We start from the raw sequence: 17829 nt of genomic DNA, 5'->3' as shown, positions 1-17829 counted from the left end.
ACAGCCCCTTGATTTATTTACAGGTTGTGTTTTGTCAAGGACTCAGTTAAAGCCACAATATATTTTAAAATATTTTCATTTTAAATGTTGCAATTTCAAGCTACATTAAAACTGCGTAAAAATGGCTGAAAATACCACAAAGTCTAATTTAATGACAAAACATTAAATATGTATACGCTGCATTTGTCACCTGGTTATTGATCCCGAAACACCAGACACAAGCTGTACACACTTTGGAAGGAGTTAGAGTGAAGGTGGCCCCACACTCCTGTTTCGGTAACAGTAGAAACACAGGTTACTTTTGCTTCGGTAAAGACTGAAATTTTAGAAAACGGTAAAGTGAAGTTAACGCTGTTTAAATAATGTTGAAATTTTCGTATCTTAAGAAAATCTGTTCCTCAAACACGAGGAGCTGGTGAACAAAAAAAGTGAACAGAACTAATTAAATTATAAAATATATTGGAAAAATACATGTTTTGAAGTATAATAGCATAGCATAATAATCTGACCTGTTAAAGTGCAGATTTCCTCCTCGCTAACTTTTTCTAGACGTCGATGCCCTGCTCTCCTTCCGTTTTCCCACCCTCCCTCCCTCCCTCATTCCCACGCATCAGCCCCACCCACCAAACATCTCTCCCTGAGTCACCCACACGCGTTCACTGGCTCAGTAGTTGAGTTTTCTCCATCCGTGTTTTGGTGTCATCCCTTGCCTGCCCGGCTGTCCTTCCTGGTATTGACCCGGGGGATGGTTGTCTCCCCAGATCTCTACAACACAGGGCAGGCCTGATCCTCTGGCAAAAGGAGAGACCAGCCAGGGCAAAGTGAGTCCATCCTACCTCTCCCCACCCACGTGTCTCTTTATTCCCTCCCACATGTCCGGCTTCCATCTTCCATTCGCGTTCCATTGAATTCCCGTCCTCCTTTCGGTGCGCTCATTATAATTGTCCTTTTTGAAATGTTCTTTTCTGCCTGCAGAAATATCAAGCAAACAAGAGTTTACACTTTCAGAGGCAGACTTGATTGTGTCTCTTTCTGTCAGACTCTTAACTCCTTAGGAAATACTTTGCCTTTCTAACAGATAAATGCAGCTCAAGTGAAATCTGGAATAATATACCTGCGGAAAAAAACGGCTGTGTCTTCGGATATCTAGAAATTAACAAAACTGGAATGCCATCCAGAGCTATAGCTGTGCCAAAAGTACTGGCTTCCTTCTCATAATGACTGTATTTTGTTTCTGACGATCAGCTTAAAAAGAATTTTCATTTCCATCAAATAGGGAAAAGCAGGTGACGCATTCCTGAGCCACAACGTTTACCCGTTTTATTCGCCAAACGTAAAATTCTTGCCTTGTCTTTCAATCACGTAAAATTTAAATGCAGGACGAATCCAAAATATCAGAACTGCTCTAGACACCTTTAAAATCAACAGGTTCAAAATCATTTGAGTGTGTGATTGTACTGCAGTGTACTTTGCCTGCGCTCCTTGCTTCGAGCATAGGCTCCGGATCACTACACGTGAACAGTGGTTGTTAATAGTAGATACATTCTGTTCTTTTAATGCTGTAATTTCAAAATGCTGTTGTATTATTTTGTTGCACTTTCCTCGTTTTAGAATTTTTTAATGCTCGAATGCCATCGAAAAACTGCTTTAGAGCAGAAGTGTCTCCAGCCCAGAAAGTATCCAGGCGTGAGGCTTAACGGGAGTTTTTGAAACAAGAAGCACGGCGGCGAGGGCAACGTAACCGCAAACGGAAAAGATTGAGCCGCTGCACAAATCCCAAAGCACAAAACAGTCCAATTCACTGTGATTCTCTCAAAGCCTCTACATGCACATGGGCCTTCTTTAGCTGCTCCTGACACTTGTTCCCTTCCCAGGTGTGGCCGAGAGTCGCTGGGAGTCTGGTCCGTCGTCCCATGTGCCACACGTTGTTATAACGCTGCCAAACTAGGCACTTCACACAATTACTGCAATTCCTTCTAATGCCCCTAAGCGCTCTTGCTGAGCTATTCGTACTGTTTGCAATAAAAGAATAATAAATCATGGACGGTTATTCCCACTTATGTAGCCCTTTATGAGAATTCTGTCTCATCACTTCAATTCTTACACAAGGCCTTCATTTGCTTTTTCAGTTTTTATCACTTCCTTTAAATCTTTTTTGTGTTCAGTGTCTTCAAGGTGACAGTTTTACATTGAAATTTCTAAGTCATCTCTTCCGAGAAGTCGTAGTGCGTTACGCAAATTGTAGGATGCAAATTACGTTTGCCGTTAACTCAGAATTGACAGGAGCCTGCATTATGTGAGGGAAGTCTGTAGAAACACTGACACATGACTTATTTAACTGAGGTTTTCTTTATTCTGCTGTATGTGCATGCAGAGAATTGCATGCAGGTGAACTGATGGAATAATGAAATGGGCAGAAGGGTAGATTAGTGGAACAGAGAGTAGAATTCCTGGCCAGAGGCTTCCCTTTTTCTGAGAGTAGCCTTGGTTCACATGGGAACAGGAGGTCACCACTGAAGGCTTTTTCTCCTTGAGGCTCCCTGCACCATGGTAAAGGAGATATGAATGTGGTCCAGTACTTGCAGTTGTTACAAAAGAACACACAGGTCTCAAGCTGAGCAGTGAACAACTACGTGACTTTCTGGTCAGAAGGATTCTTGGGAAGAATTCAGCAGAAGTCCAGCTTTGCTTTGGTGTGCAGTAGAATGTGCTAGATTGCACTCCTCGAGATCTGCCTGATCATCATTTGTCAGTGTTTCTTTCTCACATCTAAAGGTTTGCACTTAGCGTCAAGTTTTGTCCATCCCATTGGTCACATTTTATTTTAAGATCCTTTTACGACAATTCATAACTTCACCCAGAGCTTTTTACTGCAATTCAGCTATCTGCACACGGGTTGTGTATGGCAAGCAATAGCAACTGAATGTTCCTCTTATATGACTTTCTTTTTACATGGCAGTATGTTAAATAGATAGTTTTTGTCTCTTAACTACTGTTAGAAAAGAATAATTAACCAAAGCAATTTTTGCAACTTTTGCATTATTTGCTTGTCATTAATTATACAAAGGTAAAGGATTATGAGATAAAGTGTGGCCATCAAAGCTATTAACAACTAATCAGGCTATGAATTCAAACATCTGTGTCATAATATTGACTTGGGATGAATATTCTTGTTCCTTGTCATTCATCCCTTCCAGAACCACCTCTTGATAGCACTACTAGTTCACTGTTCACAAAGTAACCATGGAAGAGATAGACACCTATTAAGGCACATAAAAATGGCATATATCTTTGTATGACTACAGTTTATTAATACTTGCCCAAAAGGAACCTACTTGTGGAGTTGAACAGAGTTCAAGTGATGGTGGACCAGACTAGGTTGTGCGCTGCCCCTCTTGCTGCTGTGCCTTTCCTCTTAACAACGAGCAGAGAGAGAAAGGCCCTCACGCTTGGACTGCAACTATTGATCATTTTAATAATCCAGTACTTTGTTGATTAATCAAGTAATTGGATAAGAAATACTTTATTAAATGGCAATATAAAATATAAGGGAGGAAAAACTATGGCAAATCTAAATTAAACAATTACTTTTTCATTTTATTTTTAAAAAATCAACATTTTTATTAAGTGGCATATCTAAATGAAGCAAAAGTATAATCTAAAGTGCAAACTAAACTATTTAGCCATTAAGGGCCATATTAATTAGACTGAGTTTCAAAGAAAACTACTGAAAACAAATCCAACAAATCAAAAATATATCCGCACTCCTTTCCGACATACAACCAAAGACTGACATCTTTTTTTAATCAACATTACATACTTTGTCATGCCTAGTTGTTACAGTAGAAAGTCGTGCAGCAAATTTCAGAAGTACAAGTTATTCCTAAGATGAATGTTGGTGCATATGGTGAAGGAAACAAACTGTACTTGAGTCACACATCTGCAGCTATTTCGCTTTCTCCTAATTTAATGCACACATTGTATTTCTATGAAATGTACGTCGCTTTGGAAAAAAGCATCTGCTAAATGAATACATGTAAATGTACTGAAATAATAATGTAAGACAGGAGCGTGTGCTTTAAATGTACACTGTATAGCCGATATAAGGCAGGCAGCAGGGCCCAAACTTTCATGGCGCGTTGTCAGTCTGCGTTGTAATGAGTTTCCACTTTTGATGGAGGTTAAACAGAGTTTAATTCCAGTTTGCTGCTGAGAGAAAATGAATGTAAGTAAAAGCAACGGTCAGCACACGTGTGAGCGAAAGTGACACATCGCAGCCTACATACTTCGTCATTGCTAATAACACTGATTAAAGTGCAATTCAACAATTCCTGTTTTTATTGATGAACCAGAGTTTGCACATGTGATCGGTTCAGTAACAAACGCTATGGCTTTTTAGCAACAAAGATGTTTGATTTGGCCAATTTTGCTAATTAGTCACATCTGCAAAGCGTTAATGAGCGAGTAAAAGCGGTATTCTTTTGTAGGGAGATATCGAAGCTAAATCAAAGGATCGGTGAAAACAGAGGTTCTTGCAACATTGTTCACTTCAACGTCTTTGCAAATTAGTATCCCAACATGAGCAATTTAAAGCCGTACTGCTCTGGAGCAAGAGAGCAAAGTTACACCAATAGATCGCAGGATTTACAACGAGTGACAAAAACAACATAGATCTACTAGGCATCGTCCAAAAGGTTTTTCACAAAATGTCAACATTTTTCATTTTTCACCGTGGGTCTGTTGTACTAATCGCTATATTGCATAAATTTACCTTTTGATTTTCGGAAATGTGTTTGGCAACCACCCAGATTTGAAACACATGGGAAAGAATTGTTCGAAAAAAAAACTTGGGCTCCAACCTCAGACAGTTATATGCAGTCCATGTTCATGTTCAGTACTCATCTCTGTGCTTTATTCGAGCTAAGGGTACTGTTAGCATAAGAAGCTTCATTTTAGTTCCTAACACTCTGTACTGGCACATCAATTGTCCAATGTCTTTACACTGGTGTTTTGTTGTGTTCTCTTTCACTTTGTACTCTGTCCGCTTCTAATAACTTAAAAAAAAAAAAAAAAAAAATGCTTCAATCATGTTGTAGCATGTGGTCAGTTATAATCATGATTCCCAAGGGGGGGTTGTAGGTGTGGCATTGAAAGGACATCCCATGGAATGCCAAGGGATCAAAGGGAGGGGTACCTCTCTGGGACAGCTTATATTCCACAGGCCCCGGATACTGCTCGACAACCATCGACATGCCACTACTATTAAGCTGAAGGGTAGTCTTGCGTGGCGGGGCGATGAGACAAAAAGCTGTGACAGTGTGCTACTGGACAATGTGTGTGGCACCTTGTCCTGAGCACTGAGTCACCATGCTGCTCTCAGCTGTTAGACATTTCCAGTCCATCAGAACAAAAACAAAACAGGATTTCATTAACTGAAACAACCTGTCTTGAGTCTTTGAAAGTGCTATTCTGTTGCTGGCAAGAAGTAGTCAGCGAGCTAATCAAACAGCATCCTGGGACGATCTGGCAAATTGTTTGATTAATCTTGTGATTTAACTTGTAACTGACCTCATGTTAAATTCATAGGTGTCTGTCAGGAGAACAACTTGTGTTCACTGTGTTTGAAGAGAAGGAAACCAAATGTTGGTCTTCAGAACTTCTAGCTCCTCCCCTTTCCCTCTCTAATCTGGGACTCCCCTGGGACTCGCTCCGCCAAGGTGACCTGTCTGTCCTCTTTGCTGCTATGCTGTGTTGTAGGTTCAGATAGTCAACAAAAAGCTGGACTTCAGCCATGTCACCTCTCGCTTGGGCTCCAAGGACAATATCAAGCATGTGCCCGGTGGAGGGAATGTAAGTATGGGAGCAGCCCTGAGGTGACTCTCATCCAGATGCAAAAAATTACTGAGGTGGCTTTTACTGGCATCTTTAAAACTGACACCAAACACACAGGACAAGTGGTCCAGCTGTAACTCATATACCATGGCTGCTGAACCACAGACTCCCCACCCCAGATTCACATCTTGAAAACTACCTCCCAGTGGCCCCGTTGTGTTAAAAATCCAGAGGCCTAAACAGTCAGTGTTAGAGAGAGTGCTTCTTATCCAGTGCTCTCAGCTTCTCGCTGATGACATGGTCACCTACCTCAGCTAATAGGAATATGCAAGCGATTATTTTTGAGAAGGAAAAACCTGCAAACCTTTGGAAAATGGGCTGGTGTGCATGTGCATGTCTGTGTCTATACACACGCGTAGCAAGTAGCGTAGCGGCTAGAACTGTTGCCTTTGGCCCCTAAGGTCCCAGGTTTGATAGCAACCAGTGACCTGTTGTTTTGTATCAGCAGTTGTTGGAAAGCTGTGACTTAAAAAGGAGGAGGAGGAGAGTGGAACCTGAAAAACAAATTTGCATTTCTCACTTCCATTAGGTGCTACAGACAGGTTCATATTTTTATTGGAGCATCATAAGTTATATACAACATATTTAGCTGTTTTAGGAAAGCTGAGCTGCATTGCTGTGTCTTTGTGTAACTCCCTGGTACAGTGCGTAGTGCTGCTGCCTCACAGCACCTAGGCTGGGCACTGGGACATGGGTTTGAATCTGGCTCAGTCTGTCCGAAGTTTGCATGTTCTCCCCATGTTCACATGGGTTTCTTCTGGGTGCTCTTGCTTCCTCCTGCAGTCCAAACACGTTTCATGTGAACTGGGGAATCTAAATTGCCCTTATTGTGTGCATGTGTGAGTGAGTGACTGTTACATTGTTCTGCTGTATAATCCTTCCTTCTGTTGCTGTAACACACTCTTTATATTCTCTCAGATGTAAATCGCTTTGGAGAAAAGCATCTGCTAAATGTAAATCTGAGTTACTGTAGCGAGTTCAGTGTAGTATCTAGCATTGTAAATCAAAACTATTACACTATGTAATTACACTCTACATGGCTTTCAAGAAAAGCATCTGCTTGATGAATAAATGTGTTACATATATTGTATCATTCTCAATGACTCCCCATTATTTTTTTATTTCATAGGTGCAGATACTCAACAAGAAAGTAGACCTAAGCAAAGTGACATCAAAATGTGGCTCCAAAACCAATATTAAACACAAGCCAGGTATGACTCTTTCCCCAGTATCTCATTTAACTCATTATTCTAATCCTACCTGCTATGAGGTCATTACAACAGCGCACAAGAGGTCCAGCCCTGGGCCATGAATAGATGTACATTAAGAGTGGACTGTTGTAGATACCACATGTTTCCTACAGGGGGCGGTGATGCAAAGCCAGACTCTCGTAAAGGCAACACTAAAGAAAAGGCTCCGTCCAAAGCGGAGACAGTGGACAGCGTCAGTAAGGAAGCAGACAGCAGCCACATTAAGGTGATGTCGTTCATTGCTCTGTATGAATGATCTTAGGTTTCAATCTTGTTTTCAAGTGGCCATGCAAATGCAAAAGATTATAAAAGTGACACTTGCAAGTTCAGGCTTATTAAGGGGAGATCAGCTGCCTTTGTTCAGCTTATCAGGGCTCGTTCTAAAATCTGTAACTGTATCAGTGTGTAAATCTTAAAATCGTAATCTGTTTGAATCACCTGGAGTAAACATATCTGGTAATCACTGAGCAAAGGTTATAATAAGGAATGAATAATAAAATGAATTCCGTTTTTGCACAAGTTTACACCTCTGTGTTGCACTCTGTGCTGACAGGCTGATACAGCACAGGCTACCAAGGGGGATGCAGCTCTCTCTGGTGGCGACCCAGCTGCAGTCCCGGTTGAGTGTGCAGCCCAAGCGAACGGAGTGAACGAAAGCGCTCCCTGCGGGAGTGGAGGGCTGCGGGACGACCAGAGGCTCGACTCGCGCATCCCTGAGACGAGTAAGTACGCTGCAAACTGCTGCCCCTTTCTTCTGCTTCAGCTCTCCCTAGTTCTGTATTTTTTACTGGAGAAAAAAGTTCCATAGAATAATCTTACTACTATTTTATCAATCACGAGTCTTGTTTACAGCAAAACCTAAAGAAGGACAAATGTTGCATAAAAGTACATCTTTTTAAATGCACATTGGTTTATTGTTCAGGGGATTTTTTAATAAACCTGAACTCTACTGACAGAACATAGTTTGTTTTTGGCCTTGCTTAAATTGTTTCTAAATCCTTGGCATGTCACTGATTATTCCTGGCAAATTAAAAGGTTAAATGTGTGATTTTGTGCCTAGTAGCCAAGTTTTTACCTGAAGTATCAAGAAAAATGCTCATGAAGTTAAAAAGTCGGTCAGGCACCTATGCCTTGTGCTCGACCAGCCTTGCATGCAGCCATGTTCAGTCTAAGCTCCTCTTTTGCATAGTCTTGGGTACAACAGAAGAATTCTATTACATTTTATGCGATTGCTGCCCAAAGGCAGTTACAGTCCCGTCTCTCCCTTTCTCCGAAAGCTGAAGCCATATGAGGATAAAATTTACATAAGTCTGTTCAGCTCAGTCAACCCTGTGTCACTTCCAATGCTTTTTTTTTTATTTTTTTTTATTTTTTTTTTTTTTAATATTTACAGATCAGTACACCTGACCTATAAACTGTCTCTTTATTTTCCAGGCATTTAATCCTGCTTTATGCTGTCACTGGACTCTTCTTGCCTAAGCCCCAACACCTCCTTTCTGGTTTCTCCCTCTCTCACCTCCTTCGTGTCTCTGTCTTTCCCTCTCCATTTTCCTACCCTTCCTGCTGCAGATTGAGTCTCGCAGGCTCATATTCCATGGAGAACGCTGGGAACACGCAGGGACCATGGTGAAGACACCCCCCCTCGTGGCCCGGCCAGGGCAGAAGTATCCTCCCAATTCCCACGCCCTCAATGCAGCATCTCTCTCCACGACTCCTCCAGTTCTGCCAGCTTCCTCCACTCCACACCTTCTTCTGCTCAAAGAAACAGATTGGCAGGCAGTGGCACACTATTAAATTATGGGACTTTATTTTCCCCATCTGTCAGTCCCCCTCCTCCTTAAACCTCATCACCCAGTCTTCTGATACCTTATTGTCTCCATATGTGCGGACTGGTTGAACTCCCATTCTCTCAGAGGCTCCAGCAGATCAGGGCTTCAGCTGGTGAAGGAAGGATATATTGAGGTACAAGACCTTGCTATCTGATGTAGTAAATCTGTTTTTGGTTTGCATCTGAAACAGTGCATGTCACTGAATCTCCCAGAGAGCCAAAGTCAAGTTAGTCTATTGCTGAAGCCCTCTCTGCTTCTTACTTTCTAAAAGCTTCTGTCAGTCTCCATATAGTGGAGTTCCAACTAAGTGCATGGTTCTTCTCCCACTGTAGTTAGTTTTCTTCAATATAGTGCTCCAATGACAAAAATAATCATATTGCATAACACCAATCCTGTGTACACTCAACGTATGTACAAAAAAATCCCATTTAGTCTCTGGTGGTGAATTTAATACACAGATACATGTAGACCTGTCCCTCCTGTTGTGGATATCCCAGGATGCACCTGTGGCTTATAGAGCAGACTGGCAAATGTTGTAAACCCTTACGAGCATGCATGACCATTGTGTGATCCCAGTAACCATGGACAATTTCATCCCTTTACCCCTCATACAGGCACCCCTCTGCAACCTCACTTAGCCTCTTCTGGTCCAATCAATACACAAATGCAACAAGTAGACTAAACAGTATTATATAAATGTCTTTCAACTCTGCGTTTGTTATGTGTTTGAGTAATTCCTGTAATACTTAGCTGTCTTGTTCTATTCTGTTTAGTTAACCTTTACTGTTTATCTTTCGTCTTTATTTATTGAATTGTCTATATCCTGGTTTTGGCCACTGCAGTTTATGCTGGTTCAGTGATTATATGTTGAATAATCATCTATATTACTCCTTTAATTAAGAAGTGTAAGTTCACAAGCATCAGCTGAAGGAGCATTCTACATGTAAGATATGCAGTAGCAGTAATAGACCTGCAACATACAGTAGTTTAACAGTTTTGCAAATAACTACTGGTGAATAAATTCAGATTCCTTTCATAGCTCTATAGAACTGGATGGCTGGAGGAAAAACTATGAGTGGTGGAGAGTGTAACAGTATGGTTCTCTGTTGCACTGCAATAGGTTGGACTTTGGAGAAGTCCTCAAATACACCTTTAAGAAAGCAGTTGACTTGGTTACAGAAATGAGACAAATCCAAGTAGGCCTTCAAGATGGAAAATTGTAATTAGCTGTAGATGATGTAATACAATATAATGAGGAAAAAAACGAGGCATTGATGCTGAACGAGTGGGAGAATTTTATTAAAGTATTTATGCTTCATGCTTTTAGTCAGCACAGTATCACAGCAAAACCTTATATAAGCATTTCACATGGCGTGACTACATATCTGAAAAGGGGTCCGTTTCATATAGCTAAGGGAAACATGAAAAGAGATGGCCAGGGAAAGTGTGAAAAAGACCTGCACTCAAAATTGTGACAGAACCACATTTTAATCTGTCGAATCATGAACTAGAAATATCCTTTGCAGGTCTTTTTCACATTTTGCTATGATACTGGACTGGGGAAACAAATCACGTTTTCCCCAAGCTGACAACGAACACTATTTAAAAACTTTTTGAGCACATGGGCAGAAAACGTAGGATCTACTTTGGTGAGTACGTGTGGGTTTTACTTTTGTGAAAGGCTTGTTTGTTGTAGTTGACATGTAGTTACTGCACTGGATTACAGCTCTGCTGAGGAAGGCTGTATGCAGAGGGTCGTCTGTGGAGAATGTTTCACATGTGCCTCTTTCCTTGCTCACCTGAAACTCGCATAAGACATGGGTGTACAGTGGAAACTGGAGCTCTGCTTTCTTCCATGTCCAATGCCAGAAATGGACAACCTGAATGTGCAGTGCTTGAATGGAAATGGGAGACTAGTGAACTTGTTTTCCTGTGACGCTGTCTATCAGACTTTTGAACCATGGTTTAATTTTGTTAAGGCTATTATGTTAACCTGTTTTCCTTCCTTTTTTGGTTGTGATAACTCATGCTAATGGGCTGTTTTTAATGGATCTGTGAATACTTGGCATTTAACTAATTAATGTTGTTAATGGTAGTAAAATACTTGGGTTTTACATTAATGTACCAAATAACATGATTATTACCACAGTGCAAGACAATAATAGTGTAAAAGGAGTTAGAAGGGCTTTGTGTTGTGTGGTGCAGAATTTACTGCATAGGACTAAAGTCTTGTTCTGTAGTGATGCAGTGCGCTAGCAAATTAGAGGATAATCCACCATCTTGAAAACATTCACAAGTAGTCTGTTACTCATAAACCAGAGCACCATTGTGATTTAACAAGCATTTGTATTGGCCATTTAAGACATGCATGTACTCAAAGTGTAATGTTTTGCTGTTTTGAGAGTAAGCATTGCCTGTTGCTCATGTGTAGTTCATCAGGCAGACTGTGTGTGTGTGTGTGTGTGTGTGTGTGTGTGTGTGTGTGTGTGTGTGTGTGTCATCTTGAGCATCTTTAACTCACCACATCTAAACACTCCATCTGTTATCAGTCCTCTGGTCACTCGAGAAGGTGCCCACCAAATGCTCTGTGAAGAAAACGAGAGGAGCTTTACATTTCCACTGGGTCACTGCAGTTTAGGGTCGTCATGGGAAATGTCATTGTTGGAACAATCAGTACTGAGCTATTGAACAAAAGCATCACATATGGCACCTTATGCTGGAAAAGCTTGACTATAATATGATAATCGAAAGTGTGCTGTCATTAATCGATTTATTTTGGCTGCAGGTGGAGCTACAATTGCTAATGAAGGAAATCCAGTCATTGTACAGTGACTGTTTATAGAGAGGTTGTGCTGTACTATAACAATTAATGATCAGCCTGCTCTTATTGTGAGGGTGTGCATTGTCCAGCTTTAACTATATGGAAAACACATAAATGAATAAAAATGCAAATAGAAAAAAAAATTAAAAATGCAATTTTTTTTTTTTTTTTTTAAAATACTGAAGATGTTATTTTGAATAATAGAGATTTGTAGATATTTCTAAATCAGCTATTTCCTGGTGCAGCAGTATTTTCAGCAGTTGCTGTAGGCTTATGTCCGCACTGGAGTTTTCGCTCTTGTTGCTAAATGTTGTGCCTCTGGTTCCACATTCAAACACAGCTATACGTTCTCCTTGTGCCTGTGTATGGTCACATTCACCAATCTTCCCTAGTCCTCCTGATGTTATGGGTCTAATGTAGATGTGCAACTTTTTTCTTTGTGTATGAAAAGGAAACTCTGCGAAGGTTATGCAGATGCGTAAACTTTCATGAGCTTTGGGGCTATTCCTGCAAAGTGTTTTCTGAAATTCAGCAAAGATGCCTTTAGTTTCAGAACAGGCATAAGTGGAAGAATGTTTTAAAATATAAATGTATTAATGAAGCAATATAAGTGCATATGTGTTTATATAAATACACTCCCTTTGTCCTCCATTTACATCATACATTATACACCATGTATTAAATTCTATTTTTGTTTGAAAAAATTGTGCTGAACATCTGTCTTATATCTTGAGCGGACTGAAAATGCTGATGATTCATTTATTTGGGGGACTTCAAAGGTAGACCTATCCATCTGATAGAGAGCCTACCTCCTGGGTCACTGTTGGTCACTGTTGACATGATTTGGACTAGACTAGTTCAACAGCTTTTGATTTCTTAGTTTTCAGCAGCATTGCCTAACCCTGTTACACACTACACACATAGATCTTTCAAAGACAACCCAAGGTATGACAAGTGTAGAACCAATAGTGTAACATACATTTATATTTATGGGTATTTTATGTTGTTCTTCCAGCCATGTCTTTGGATGGTATGCCCATGAGGATCTAAGGAGGGCTAATATAGTGTGTGAGAGAGTTTGTTGCATTCAGCCCATCAACAGTTAAAGCCCATATCTGTAATAGAATTTTTAAGTCTTTTAAGTGCATAATTTATTGCCCCCCATTCCCAATAGGTATACAGATGTGTATGTGTGTATGTTGAGGAAGAGTCTAAAGTGTACAAGATGCACCAGTCTCCTCAGCTCCATTTAAATAATCAGAAAAGGGGTGGGAATGGATGTGTAGTGTCTGAGGTGGTCGCAGTTGCCAAAGGAAAGACGAACTGTTAAGAGTCCAGAGAGTTTGTGAGGAAGCCTGTGTTTTTCTGTGGTGATCAAGGGGTACCGTGCGCCTTCCAATAAAGCAGTAATAAAGTAAGGCTCTCCTTTACAATTAGCCCCTGCAAAATGTGGGTATTTACTAACAGAACACACTGCAAGACCATGCTGAAGACAGTTCAGCCAAGTCTATTTGCTATTTGCGTGCTGGTTTTTTTTTTTTTTATTAAGATGTCTGTGATTGTTATTAGTGATGTGACCATTAAACAAAATTGAAACATGGCATATCTTTGCTACTATTCTTCCACTGATTCGACAAGCACCACCTTCGTTAACTCCCTCACACACAGGAAGGATTCCTGTGTATTTCTCTAACTGAACTGTTCCTTCAATTTTTTTTTTTTTTTTTTACAATTCAAACACAAAACAGAATTTACTTGGTCTACGACTGTTACACACAGCTTTCCAGTTTCAACTGTTTGTCAATCTAATCATAAACCGAATCATTAAACTTTTACTGACTGATTTAGTAAGATAATCACTCAACTTATTCAGAAGCTAGTTTCTACAAAACACTCAGATAAAGTTGATGTTTTATGCCATTTTCATTTTCTGCTCATCTTGTGCATGGTTGCTGTGCTCCAGAAGTTACCCTAGTAGAACACAGTTGAGGGAGTACCACAGATGGCATACCAGTCTGTCACAAGACATTTTATTAACTTGATACAATAAATGCAATAAACATCAGCATCTCAACACTTTATTATCTATGCAACCACACGCGCGCACACACACTGTCTGAAACCGCTTGTCCCAAACACAGTTGCGGTGAACGGGGGGGCCTAACCTGAAAACACAGGGTGCAAGGCTGGAGGGGGAGAGACACACCCAGGAGGGGATGCCAGTCCATCGCAAGGCACCCCAAGCAGGACTCGAACCCCAGACCCACCAGAGAGCAGGCCCTGGCCAAACCTGCTGCACCCCCTTCTATGCAACCAATGAAAGCATAAAAATAGACACTTTGATTTCTTTTGCTAATTCACAAGTTTCAGATATACACACACACACACATTTTCAGAACCACTCGTCCCATACGGGGTCGCGGGGAACCGGATATAGCCAATTTTAATTCTATCAATCGATGCAAGAAAAAAATGGAAAAAATTCCTACCGCATGCTGATTGTTGGCAGATTTTTCCCCATGAATGTACATTGTTCCTCTTGTTACTGATCAACATAAAACACCAGACACAAGATGTAAACACGGCAGAAGGGAGTTAAATTAACCTAGTCCCATACCCTTAGTTTATAAGGGTGTTCTTTTTTAATGCCAGCTCTTCCCTGTAAACAGGTGCAACATTTGTCATCTTGTTATTAATCCCCAGCACTGAGAAATAAAAAACAGACAAGTTGGTTCACAGCAGCAGCAAAGCAAGTCCCACATGGACTATTCTGATTGCTCTTTACTATCAACTAAAAGCTGCACTTGGAAGCATAGCTGACATTTGCTGCACAACAAAGCAATTCCCAAAAATAGATGAGAAATACCATTAAAAATAAAAGCATTCTTCAAAACTGAGTAACCTCAATGATTTGCACATATATTTACATAGCGATTTTGCAGTGAAATGCATTAGACCTACAGTCCTACTTTGTAACACTTTGAATTTGTCAGAAATATGCAGCTTGTTTTAAATTTTTACGCGGAAATACTCATATGGATATAAATGAATTCTTACATTCTTACTTACTAATATTTTAAGAGTCAGAAGAATGATCGTAGTCACAATTTGGGGGGGAAAAAAAAAAAAAAAAAGTTATTCCCTAACCCTATACATCATTAGTTCTAGTTTATTCCTAAAAGTGCTCTCCTAATGAAAAACGTTCATAGTCGCGCAGGTGAAGCGAAGAAAAAAGCCTCATTTGAAAGAACAATCGTAGCCCAATTTTCTCTGGCAAAAAAAAACGATCAAGGTCCGAGATGTGTCAGGTTATTGATGTCACATGACATCATATGACCAACTGTTTACTTCTGTTGTGCTCTCGCTTGTCCAAAATGGTGGAAACCAAGAGCACACTGGAGCTCACTGACAAAACAAAGCGCAAATTTAAAGTAAGACAATGAATTAGATAAAATTCATAAGATTTCAGAATATTCTGTTGGTGAAAACTGCAAATAATTAGAATAGGATACTGATAAGATATAAGAATACTGATAAATGTGGATTTCTTGGTGAAATAATCTTTTCTGAGAGCAGTGCATTTTATATTGACTTACCAATACAGAGTTTAAATTCTGCATAAATTAACCATTCTGTAATTTTTTTTTTAATCTTCTGTTTCATCAAATTTCACAGTTGCTGTTATTCTTCCAGTGCAATGGCTTGTGAATAAAAAAGGGCAGGTTTTGAAGAAGTACATTTTTCACTCACACATGAAAAAAGGGGAAATGATCATAGTCCAGACTGCATAACAACTTTTTAAATCATCTCCAATACCACAATTATCAACTAAAATGCACCACAAAGAAATATCCTACTGCCAATCCCATGTGTTTGTGTTGCCCAGTTTTTATGCGTGGCAATTAATTAATTACATATGTGGAATAAAATATTGTTTCAAAGTTAAAAATTCAGTTTTCTCCATTTTCACAGTGACCTTGATCGATCATTTAATTTGACCATAAACCAGTGTTTTCTGAATTGCTGAAAATGAAAATTACTGCTGTGTGTGAAGTTTAAACAAAAGAAATTTTTTAAAATCTTCTAACAAATACATGTGCGGATTAGTAAATTGATACTTTCCATTTTAATTTTCATTAAAAACTGCATTGGTACGGATTTAAAAAGTTTAAAGAGTTTGACCAGCTCCATCACATCTGTGTAAGAAATTCGACATAACTCAAACAAAGGACCTAAGATAGGAGAGAGTATCTTGCTTTATTTCACCCCAGCTGGAGGGAGAGTCCCCTGTCCACTGTGTCAGAGCCTAGGGACTCTCCCCGAGCATCCAATGCACACATATTATACAGGTCTGAAAGCACATGCTAAGTATATGGTAACATTTCTCAGTGAATATCTTTCTGCATGAGCGCTCAGCTTGCGTTTACCTATAATTTGTTACTTACTTATCTACTCTGTTTCCTATAGGCTAAAGTAAGGTATGCACATCATATAGCAGGCACCCTACACTCCTTCAGTTCATCTCTAAACCTGTCAACAATATCCATTTTCTTGTTTTTTCAATACCAGCATCTGGTTAGTGTCTGTGTTGGGGGTGCAGTTTCAGTACATTTCTGCTTCTCACACAATGGGCTTTCTGCAACAGTTACAGAACACATCAGTAGGACTGTTAATGCATACTATCTGCTCAATGCTCTTATTTTTCCCCTACTAGTTCCATAAATACATGACAACTGTTAACTTGCATCTCTGGTGCACCAGAACATGTGCAAATCATTTGCTAGTTTGAGATTGATTTAAGGACCTGAATTCGCACAAAATGAGAAACCTCCTTTGGTTTTGATGTAACCATGTTGGTACATCAGAAAATGAAATACATCATGTCATAGTCAACAGAGCTGTCAGAGAACCCAAGAATAAAACTGTTGATAACCATGTGTCCAGGAAATGACACAAGCACATTTCAAAGAATTTGCAAGTCTACCATTCTCCTGGGCAAAAAGAATTTGCTCACATTTAAGAATAAAATGTAAATCACTATCAATCTATAAAAAGCAAGCTGTCCCACACAATTGAGCCCATCTGAAGAGACTAATAGTTGAAGGGGGAAAAAAAACATTTACATGCATTATTTCTGCTAAAGGGGCAGCACAATATTGAACGCAGGGATGTACTCACTTTTCCTAGTGAGAGACATCCCAAAGTAAAAATCTGTAGAATTACTTAACAGTGGTCACTTTAAACCACTGACAGCAATTCAATGAGGACAATCACCATTCAGCTTATTCAAAACACTAAAACTTGACTTTTTTCCCCACATCACTACAGACGTGTTTTCGCATGTTGTATTAACATCTCTGGGTTGAGTGTAATATCCAATTATATATTAACAAGCTTTGCAAATTAATCAAATAAGATTCTCTTCAAATGTTTGTCACATTAGTAGAGCTACACCTACATATTTAGAAGACTGTGATGGCATACATTAGTTCAGTTAATCAAATCCTATCAGTAGTTTTCATGATTAGCCTTTACCCAACAACTTCGTCCAAGTTAACTGAACCAAGCTGCTGACTTCACAGTGATTCACCCATTTGTACAGCAGGGTGTTTTTATTTGAAGAATTCAGAGTTAGCACCTTTATCATGGGTATTACAGCAGGAACAAGTATGAAAACTGGGTATCTTCAGATTTTAAGGCATTACATCTACCCACTATGCTACATTCTTCTCCCAAGTATTTAGTAGGAGAAGCTGGTATCTGGGACACAGTATAAGTAATCTTGAAAGAAGCTGACTCACCAAATTACTGCTTTCTCATATCCACATCTGGAGTTGATCATCCTGTCTTCTGGGCAGGAAGTAGGAGCAGGAAAACTATCTGGGTATTAGTCAGGCACCCAAGGGACAAATTCCGCAGATTTAATGCTTTTGTTCAACATCAAAATAAAACAAAGTATTTACCCTCACTCTTCCACAAAGGCATGTCTAGTCTAGAGAAGTGACCTGGTTGTCCAGGTGACCACAAACTTATCCAC

The 17829-nt window shown here is 39.8% G+C and overlaps 1 protein-coding gene across 13 annotated transcripts in view; it reads left to right on the top strand.

Annotated features, from left to right (window-relative positions):
* LOC108935466 (microtubule-associated protein 4) overlaps positions 1-13390 on the top strand; it is a 75484-nt gene extending 62094 nt beyond the window's left edge. For 7 of the 13 annotated variants that reach the window (XM_018754062.2, XM_029254939.1, XM_029254945.1 and 4 more), the window contains 6 exons: positions 762-821; positions 5758-5850; positions 7022-7103; positions 7256-7368; positions 7696-7864; positions 8577-13390. In XM_018754062.2, the coding sequence (XP_018609578.2) occupies positions 762-821; positions 5758-5850; positions 7022-7103; positions 7256-7368; positions 7696-7864; positions 8577-8584 (525 nt within the window). In that variant the 3' untranslated portion in view covers positions 8585-13390. The remainder of the gene's footprint in view (positions 1-761; positions 822-5757; positions 5851-7021; positions 7104-7255; positions 7369-7695; positions 7865-8576) is intronic. The other 6 variants (XM_029254941.1, XM_029254938.1, XM_029254943.1 and 3 more) reach the window with 4 other exon arrangements.
* The last annotated feature ends 4439 nt before the right edge of the window (positions 13391-17829 follow it).

The sequence above is a fragment of the Scleropages formosus genome, chromosome 9 (assembly GCF_900964775.1).
Source record: "Scleropages formosus chromosome 9, fSclFor1.1, whole genome shotgun sequence".
NCBI lineage: Eukaryota > Metazoa > Chordata > Actinopteri > Osteoglossiformes > Osteoglossidae > Scleropages > Scleropages formosus.
This window is presented reverse-complemented; position numbering and strand designations above follow the sequence as displayed.